Raw genomic sequence first — 9984 nt, forward strand, 5'->3', positions numbered from 1 at the left:
GCCCTTGGCATTTTGCCTGGATGCGGCAGCTTGTGAAAGTTTAATGTTCTGAGACATAAGTGTTTGTGGGAGGTGAACTGGGCCCAATGCGGGACATCCCGAACTGAACACCGTCCCCGTTTTGTGCGCGCTGAGCGGGCTCAAACATCTCCTCGTTTGTGCGCCGAACTTTGCTGAACTCTATGAAAGGGCTCGGTAACAGAGGCGTGTCTGAAAACGAGTCCAGCTCACTCTGTCTTCCAAAAAGCTGTCAGGTCAAACGCTTCCTCCTCACCGTCTGAGTGGACATGGGTGGCGGCTGATCCAGGCGAGCGGCTTCGGGTTTCTTCGGAAATGAAGAAACCCGAAGCCGGGTTCCTTCATGTTTCTTCAAAGGCCAGCAGTGCCTTTCGGAGGATGATTAGCGGCCGTCTGGGTTTTCAGCAGCTTAGGATTTCTGAAAGTGGGAGGCAAATGCGCCTCAGCCTGGGCAAAGGTTTGACGCTGGGATGTGAGAGAGGTGGCTGTGTACACCGGTTCCTGTCTTGGGAGACACAGCTTCAAAGCCTCATCTTCTCTTTTCTTTTCCTCACACCTCTTTTGCATAGATGTAACAGCTGCACAAAACAGGCCAAGCGGGGTAATGGGGGTATCGAGAAGGTCCTCCATTTCCCTGGTGGAAAACGTGGTTAAGTTTAACCATCTAGCCCTTTCCTGTAGAACCAGGAGCCCCATAGCTCTCCCCATAGCCTGGATTGCTACTTTATGGAGATGGAGATAATGATCAGTGATGATACACACTTCTTCCCACAGTGTAGCATCCGGTGACACAGTCATCTCCTCCTCCAGCTCCGCCTGATCAGCATCATCAGCATAGAAGAGGCATTCATGGCGCGAACTGATAGAGCGGCCACCTTGTAGGATTTCTCCATCAGGTTTGATTGGAAGCAGTCCGCTGCTGAGGGAAGGGATGGAGCCGACCCACCCAAGGTCATCAAAGCTTTCAGGTGAAGGTGCGCTGCCACCACTGCTCGACTCGAGGCATTTGGCGGAGACCGTGGTCATCCATTCCCTCGCAGTCTAGAACTGAGCCACCTGCCACTGGGTGCTTCTCCCTGTACAGTTTGTTGCACCAGGAAACTGAAAATTCCTCCAGCAACTCAGGAAAGAAAGGCAGGAACTACTTTCCCGTTCTCTTGGCTTTTGGCAGTTTTTTGTCATCGAAACGTGATCTTGCTTCTTCAGCCTGAACTTCGGGCCACTGGATATTAAGTTTTGCTGCGGCGCGTTTACACACGTCATGCAGGTCCACATCCAAGTCAGACAAAGAAGAGTCACCATCATTGGCCTTGCTGAAGCCCAAAGGTGTGGGTTTTGTGACCCAACCTCGGAGCACCAGAGGCGGTTCATCATCCTCATCTTTGTCGGTGATGAGAAGCTCAGAACCTGCATCCGAGTCTCCGTCATCATCACCTGCCATGGGGGCAGGTTGGGCAAGTTGTGAAGCTATGGCCACTCACATCCAGTGGCAACGGGTTAACAGCGTCAAGCATATCGCCCCAGCTTGGTCCTGGTTCTGCATCAGGGACCAGTATTAGTCCTTGATCCATCGTTTCTTGGCTAGCTGCAGCAGAAGCCAGGATGGGGTCACCTCCGAACAGTGTCAACTGACGGCCCAGAAGGCGACGCAGCACCTTGAGTGGGAGCCGGCTACAATGAGAGCACTCCTCCGATGACTCGAGGGCTGCTTGGGTATGCCTTAAGCCGAGACATGTCACACATATTTGGTGAGTGTCCCAACTCAAAAATTTACTTCCACACGGGCAAGCTTGTGGGTTTTCGTCTGCTTTAGCGTCAGTCTTTCCAGCGTCCATGCTAATTGCAGGAATGATTTCTGTGAAGCTACAGTGAAGCTGGTGACAGCTAAAATGGCTAGCCTGATATGGCAAGGTGTCAGGGAGTGTTGCACCTTACCCTGCTGATAGCTAGCACAGCAAAACTATAGCTTGGGTAAAGTGTCACTACTTCTACCGGTATTGCTACCAATGGAGTATTGTTACTTGAGTGAAAATAAGTGAAGCATATTTTTACCCAACACAGTTTTCGCAGCTAATAGTGCCGTTTTGCAACAGACTGAATGCTAGTTTTCTTCTGGTATACAGTACCAGTCTGGAACGAAGCGCCCAGCGACCGAGTTCGCACTCGTATCTATGGACAGTTAAGCTAGGCTCCAGAACGGCAGGCGAAAGAGAGAAAACCAGTCGGGACTTGTGCTCGTAACGAGAAGAGGTTTTTGAATGATCTGTCTGTCCAGGGCAAGTCCTATATATAGGTAGGGGGTGTTACATGTCCCCTGTCCCTGGCACTGACAGACTTACCCCCAGACAATCAGGGTTGGTGGAATGTAATACGAGCTTCTGATCAGGTCACGCCCAGGGCATTCCCCACAGTGAGACACTCACTCATACTACTCAGAGAACCGAGGTTACGAAAGTAACCTAAAGTTACTTACTGCAGCAGTTACTGGGTGGAACTTGAGCAGCGCTCCATCTGTGAAATATTACTGCTAGTAGCGCGGTGCGGCAGTCCAATACCGAGAGCAGAATCAGCGTATTACACCGCTAGCTTGTTAACTTAAAATTATTTTTTGGGTTATTTGTTTAGCTTTCTGACCATTATGCTCTTACAGGTGAATGTTGGTAGTTGTGTGCTGCTTTACCTGCTATCTGACTGCTCCGGATGTATTTTTCTCCTGCAGTGAGCTTCGACATAGCCAAAATCCATCAAGTGCTTGTTTTTTAAATGTCATATTAGATTCATTGTGTTAATTAATTTTTACATGTTTCACCCCCAAGGTATTTTTCCGGTGTAACACACAAACGTCCCCTTTCACTCAAAACGTTANTGACAGAGCTGCAATCAACCAATCGTCTGTATGTGGCTACATGAACCCCCTGCTGCCTGAGTGGTGCCACAGTGGCTTCTGTGCATTTCACAAACACCCTTGGGCGTGTTTGTGAAATGCACAAGGAGAGGCCAAATGGAAGAACGAGATACTCGTAGCATTTCCCCTGAAATGCAAATCTTAGATATTTCCTGTGGTGGATAAATTGGAATGTGAAAATATGCATCCTTGAGATCGATTGATGTGAACCAATCACCTGGGTGCAGGAAGCATAAGAGAAAAGCGTGTGTCAGCATTCTGAACTTGTATTTTCTCAGATGTCTGTTTAGAGCCCGAATGTCTAAGATTGCACGCATCCCTCAACCACCTTTCTTTGGGACCAGGAAATATCTGGAGTAAAAACCTGTTTGGCGTTTTTCCTGGCAGATCGATTTTATCGCTCTTTTCTCCAATAGAGAGGATATCTCCTCTTGTAGGAAAAGAGCTGCGGAGCCACTGGTCTGCGGAGCCACTGGTCCACTGGTAATTGAATCACTCCTCTGAACTGTGGAGGTGGCAGAGCGAATTGCAGCCGGTATCCACAGTTTATTGTTTTTAAAACCCACTCTGAGTTTGTGCAGTTTGCCCATTTTGTCAGTCTCAGTGACAGCGGGCTAACAGGCCAGTTTGTGTTGCATGTGGCAAGACCGCCCTCTTGTGGCACTGGTTTGCAAGACTTCACGTCTCGCATCGCACATACATGAGAGTTTCCCTCAGTCATACGTCTGTTTATGGGGGGGAGAGGCTGCGCTCCTATCAGGGAGCGACAAACCATCTCCCCTCTTACTGGTATTTGTTTGTTTTGCAACATTTTTAGCTGCGCCCTTGGCATTTTGCCTGGATGCGGCAGCTTGTGAAAGTTTAATGTTCTGAGACATAAGTGTTTGTGGGAGGTGAACTGGGCCCAATGCGGGACATCCCGAACTGAACACCGTCCCCGTTTTGTGCGCGCTGAGCGGGCTCAAACATCTCCTCGTTTGTGCGCCGAACTTTGCTGAACTCTATGTAAGGGCTCGGTAACAGAGCCGTGTCTGAAAACGAGTCCAGCTCACTGTGTCTTCCAAAAAGCTGTCAGGTCAAACGCTTCTTCCTCACCGTCTGAGTGGACATGGGTGGCGGCTGATCCAGGCGAGCGGCTTCGGGTTTCTTTGGAAATGAAGAAACCCGAAGCCGGGTTCCTTCATGTTTCTTCAAAGGCCAGCAGTGCCTTTCGGAGGACGATTAGCGGCCGTCTGGGTTTTCAGCAGCTTAGGATTTCTGAAAGTGGGAGGCAAATGCGCCTCAGCCTGGGCAAAGGTTTGACGCTGGGATGTGAGAGAGGTGGCTGTGTACACCGGTTCCTGTCTTGGGAGACACAGCTTCAAAGCCTCATCTTCTCTTTTCTTTTCCTCACACCTCTTTTGCATAGATGTAACAGCTGCACAAAACAGGCCAAGCGGGGTAATGGGGGTATCGAGAAGGTCCTCCATTTCCCTGGTGGAAAACGTGGTTAAGTTTAACCATCTAGCCCTTTCCTGTAGAACCAGGAGCCCCATAGCTCTCCCCATAGCCTGGATCGCTACTTTATGGAGATGGAGATAATGATCAGTGATGATACACACTTCTTCCCACAGTGTAGCATCCGGTGACACAGTCATCTCCTCCTCCAGCTCCGCCTGATCAGCATCATCAGCATAGAAGAGGCATTCATGGCGCGAACTGATAGAGCGGCCACCTTGTAGGATTTCTCCATCAGGTTTGATTGGAAGCAGTCCGCTGCTGAGGGAAGGGATGGAGCCGACCCACCCAAGGTCATCAAAGCTTTCAGGTGAAGGTGCGCTGCCACCACTGCTCGACTCGAGGCATTTGGCGGAGACCGTGGTCATCCATTCCCTCGCAGTCTAGAACTGAGCCACCTGCCACTGGGTGCTTCTCCCTGTACAGTTTGTTGCACCAGGAAACTGAAAATTCCTCCAGCAACTCAGGAAAGAAAGGCAGGAACTACTTTCCCGTTCTCTTGGCTTTTGGCAGTTTTTTGTCATCGAAACGTGATCTTGCTTCTTCAGCCTGAACTTCGGGCCACTGGATATTAAGTTTTGCTGCGGCGCGTTTACACACGTCATGCAGGTCCACATCCAAGTCAGACAAAGAAGAGTCACCATCATTGGCCTTGCTGAAGCCCAAAGGTGTGGGTTTTGTGACCCAACCTCGGAGCACCAGAGGCGGTTCATCATCCTCATCTTTGTCGGTGATGAGAAGCTCAGAACCTGCATCCGAGTCTCCGTCATCATCACCTGCCATGGGGGCAGGTTGGGCAAGTTGTGAAGCTATGGCCACTCACATCCAGTGGCAACGGGTTAACAGCGTCAAGCATATCGCCCCAGCTTGGTCCTGGTTCTGCATCAGGGACCAGTATTAGTCCTTGAGCCGTCGTTTCTTGGCTAGCTGCAGCAGAAGCCAGGATGGGGTCACCTCCGAACAGTGTCAACTGACACATAATGGTCAGAAAGAAAAAGAAAACTAGCGTTCAGTGCTGCGTCGCCCAGAAGGCGACGCAGCACCTTGAGTGAGAGCCGACTACAATGAGAGCACTCCTCCGATGACTCGAGGGCTGCTTGGGTATGCCTTAAGCCAAGACATGTCACACATATTTGGTGAGTGTCCCAACTCAAAATTTTACTTCCACACGGGCAAGCTTGTGGGTTTTCGTCTGCTTTAGCATCAGCCTTTCCAGCGTCCATGCTAATTGCAGGAATGATTTCTGTGAAGCTACAGTGAAGCTGGTGACAGCTAAAATTGCTAGCCTGATATGGCAAGGTGTCAGGGAGTGTTGCAGCTTACCCTGCTGATAGCTAGCACAGCAAAACTATAGCTTGGGTAAAGTGTCGCTACTTCTATCAGTATTGCTACCAATGGAGTATTGTTACTCGAGTGAAAATAAGTGAAGCATATTTTTACCCAACACAGTTTTTGCAGCTAACAGTGCTGTTTTGCAACAGACTGAATGCTAGTTTTCTTCTGGTATACAGTACCAGTCTGGAACGAAGCGCCCAGCGACCGAGTTTGCACTCGTATCTATGGACAGTTAAGCTAGGCTCCAGAACGGCAGGCGAAAGAGAGAAAACCAGTCGGGACTTGTGCTCGTAACGAGAAGAGGTTTTTGAATGATCTGTCTGTCCAGGGCAAGTCCTATATATAGGTAGGGGGTGTTACATGTCCCCTGTCCCTGGCACTGACAGACTTACCCCCAGACAATCAGGGCTGGTGGAATGTAATAGGAGCTTCTTATGAGGTCACGCCCAGGGCGTTCCCCATAGTGAGACACTCACTCATACTACTCAGAGAACCGAGGTTACGAAAGTAACCTAAAGTTACTTACTGCAGCAGTTACTGGGTGGAACTTGAGCAGCGCTCCATCTGTGAAATATTACTGCTAGTAGCGCGGTGCGGCAGTCCAATACCGAGAGCAGAATCAGCGTATTACACCGCTAGCTTGTTAACTTAAAATTATTTTTTGGGTTATTTGTTTAGCTTTCTGACCATTATGCTCTTACAGGTGAATGTTGGTAGTTGTGTGCTGCTTTACCTGCTATCTGACTGCTCCGGATGTATTTTTCTCCTGCAGTGAGCTTCGACATAGCCAAAATCCATCAAGTGCTTGTTTTTTAAATGTCATATTAGATTCATTGTGTTAATTAATTTTTACATGTTTCACACCCAAGGTATTTTTCCGGTGTAACACACAAACGTCCCCTTTCACTCAAAACGTTACAGTTCCCACACGACATTGCTTAGCAGTTATTGCCGAGCACTTGCACAGTGTGAAGGAAAGAGGGTAACACTTTATTTGATGGGGTGTGCATAAGACTGACATGACACTGTCATAAACATGACATAGCATGTCATGAATATGAAGGTCATAAACATTCATAAAGATATGAGAGGCCCCATAGGCCAAAACCTACAAACTCTCTTACACGTACTATCAAACCCTCTCACATTCACTATCAAACCCTCTTACACGTACTATCAAACTCTGACAGAGTTTGATTGCAACGGAAGTTAACTTAAAATTTCAGTTTCTGATTGGACCCCAGGCAGGTTTTTCAAAATAAAAGCGGACCTCCGGTTTATGTTTGATTCATATTTCCCTCCTGCGGCTTTAAAAATGTAAAACTTTGTGTTAATTGCTGACATTTGACATGCAAAAAAAATATTTCAGATTACATAAACAATACCTTACCAGGTACTTCTCTGACTTCAGGATGATACAGGGACACCTATAAGACCAATTTTAACTGAAGTAACACATATGTGCTTTACAGGATTTGGGTCACTCTAACTAAAATAAAATAAAATAAAAGCGCATCTCCAGTTTATGTTTGATTCACACATCAAGTTTCTCTCCTGCGGCTATAACAGGCTAAAGCTTTGTGTTAATTAACCCTCTTTATTTTTTGGGGGAAAAATATTTCTGACCTGAAGGGAGGGAAAAATGCAGGAATTATCAACTGAAATGGAGAAGTTAAGTTGACTTAGTATTGATGTAGTACCACTTAAGAGTCCGTTTTATTGCAATTTAATTTAAGAAAGTTAAGGGTGAACCATTGTCTTATTTCAAGTGAGGGATGAAAGTGGAATCATAGAATTAGGTTTGGTTGAGAGATAGAGCTGGGTATCATCCGCATAGCTGTGAAACTGAATATTATGTTTGCGAAAAATATAAGCAAGGGGAAGAAGGTAAATTATAAACAGCAAGGATCCCAGAACAGAGCCCTGGGGAATACTTCAGGTAACGGGAACAGGATGAAAGGTGAATGATTTTAACTGAACGAACTGAGTGTAGCCTGAGAGGTACAAATGAAACCAGTTCAGAGGTGTATTTACAATATCAAGAGAGGATAATCTGTCAAGGAGGATGTTATGTGAAATTGCAACAAAGGCCGCAGTTAGATCAAGCAGAAGGAATATGGATAATAAACCAGAGTCAACAGCAAGGAGTAGATCATTAGTAATTTTAAGAAGTGCTGTTTCAGTACTGTGAAGTGGATGGAAACCAGATTGGAATTGTTCATATAAATTATTGCTGGATAGATGAGAATGAAGTTGAACAGCAACTGTTTTTTCAAGAATTTTAGAAATGAATGGAAGATTTGAGATAGGATGAAAATTACTGAAGTTATTGGGATCTAAACCAGGAAGAGAATCTAGTGGTTTGGTAATATTTGCAGGCTCAGATCTACCACACCAGACAAGTCCCAAGGTGTAGGTTGTGCAAGGAGGCCCCGGAGACAGTCCAGCACATAACAGCAGGGTGCAAGATGCTCTCAGGGAAAGCGTACATGGAACGACATAACCAAGTGGTGGGCATAGTGTACAGAAACATCTGTGCAGAATATGAACTGGAAGCCCCGAGATCAAAGTGGGGAGCACCCCCAAAGGTGGTGGAGAATGACCGAGCTAAGATCCTGTGGGTCTTCCAGATCCAGTCAGACAAAATGATAATGGAGAACCAACTGGACATTGTGGTGGTGGATAAACAACAGAGCAAAGCAATTGTGGTGGATGTAGCAATACCAAGTGACCACAACATCAGGAAAAAGGAGCAGGAGAAACTGGAGAAATACCAGGGCCTCAGAGAGGAACTGGAAAAGGCCTGAAAGGTAAAGACCACAGTGGTGCCTGTGGTCATCGGGGCCCTCGGGGCAGCCACCCCCAAACTGGAGCAGTGGCTAAAACAGATCCCAGGAATAACATCAGACATCTCAGTCCAGAAATGTGCAGTTTTAGGCACAAGATACTGGAGGAGAACCCTCAAGCTTCCAGGCCTCTGGTAGAGGACCCGAGGTCAGAGGATGAAAGAGAGACCACCCGCAGAGGGTGAAAAGGGACTTTTTTTATATATATATATATATATACACACACACTTATATGTATACATTGGTTGTACATACAGACGATCTTGAAGTTCACTGGTGTCCTGTTTGGTCCCCAATTGGTTCACCATAGTCTTGATCTGAGCAGCTATAATGAAAAAATAGAAACAAAGATTAGCTTATTTAAATAAAAGCAGTGCTCTTCAGTGCCCTCTACAAAGGGCAGTAGAGTAAAGGAAAAGAATCAATTAAGTTGAGATTTAAAGGTACTCAGTGTTTCAGCTGTTTTACAATTTTCTGGAAGTTTGTTCCAAATTTGTGGTGCATAGAAACTGAATGCTGCTTCTCCTCATTTTGTTCTGGTTCTGGGGATGCAGAGCAGACCAGAACCAGAAGATCAAGCAGAACAACTACATTCCACAACAGCTTCATCCCTCGTGCCATAAGGATACTTAACTCTCATTAGTTTAATCTTTTATTATATATATTTACATTGATACATTTATTATTACTTACTTATTTATTATTATTGGAGCCTTGCAACAAAATTTCTTTCAATTTGTGCATTTTTAAATGTATGATTCTGTGCTTAGCCCCCTCCTGTATTGCCTCTACACCCAAGACTGGCTCACAACAACAGCCGCATCGTCAAGTTTGCTGACGACACCCCAGTGGTCAGACTCATCTCACAGGTGACGAGACAGCCTACAGAGAGGAAGTCCTGAAGCTGGCATCCTGGTGTTCAGAGAACAACCTCACTCTCAACACCAAGGAGCTCAACACTAACTCAGCTCCTCTCTACATTAACGGTGAGAGTGAGGAGAGGGTCCACACCTTCAGGTTTCTTGGCGTCCTCATCTCTGAAGACCACTCCTAGACTGACAACATTGCAGCAGTCATCACACCTAAGATGCACATGTATGATTTCGAGACGACTAGTGGCGAGGGAATGAAATTCGCCGTTGGCCATGCCACACAGTTCAGCCAGTGTCATTTTATGTCATTTGGCACAGGTTTAAGCCTATATGAATGAAAGAGTAAAAGTAAGAGAAGCTAAGCGCACCCTTGCATCAATCAAATTTGACAAGTGGGCGGGACTTCCGGTTTTATGAGGTGGGACTTCCGGTTTTTGAGGCGGGACTACCAGTTTGGGGATGGATGGGGTCAGGGGGGACTCAGTGGGGGGGTCCGGAAGTGCGAGGAGGG

General features: G+C 46.8%; 1 protein-coding gene across 1 annotated transcript in view; it reads right to left on the reverse strand.

Annotated features, from left to right (window-relative positions):
• LOC103130662 (syntaxin-12-like) overlaps positions 1-9984 on the reverse strand; it is a 43882-nt gene that overhangs the window by 14215 nt on the left and 19683 nt on the right. The window contains exon 3 of the mRNA XM_007542113.2: positions 8857-8926. Coding sequence (XP_007542175.1) covers positions 8857-8926 — 70 coding nt within the window. The remainder of the gene's footprint in view (positions 1-8856; positions 8927-9984) is intronic.

This window comes from Poecilia formosa, unplaced genomic scaffold, assembly GCF_000485575.1.
Source record: "Poecilia formosa unplaced genomic scaffold, Poecilia_formosa-5.1.2 Scaffold659, whole genome shotgun sequence".
Taxonomy (NCBI): Eukaryota; Metazoa; Chordata; class Actinopteri; order Cyprinodontiformes; family Poeciliidae; genus Poecilia; species Poecilia formosa.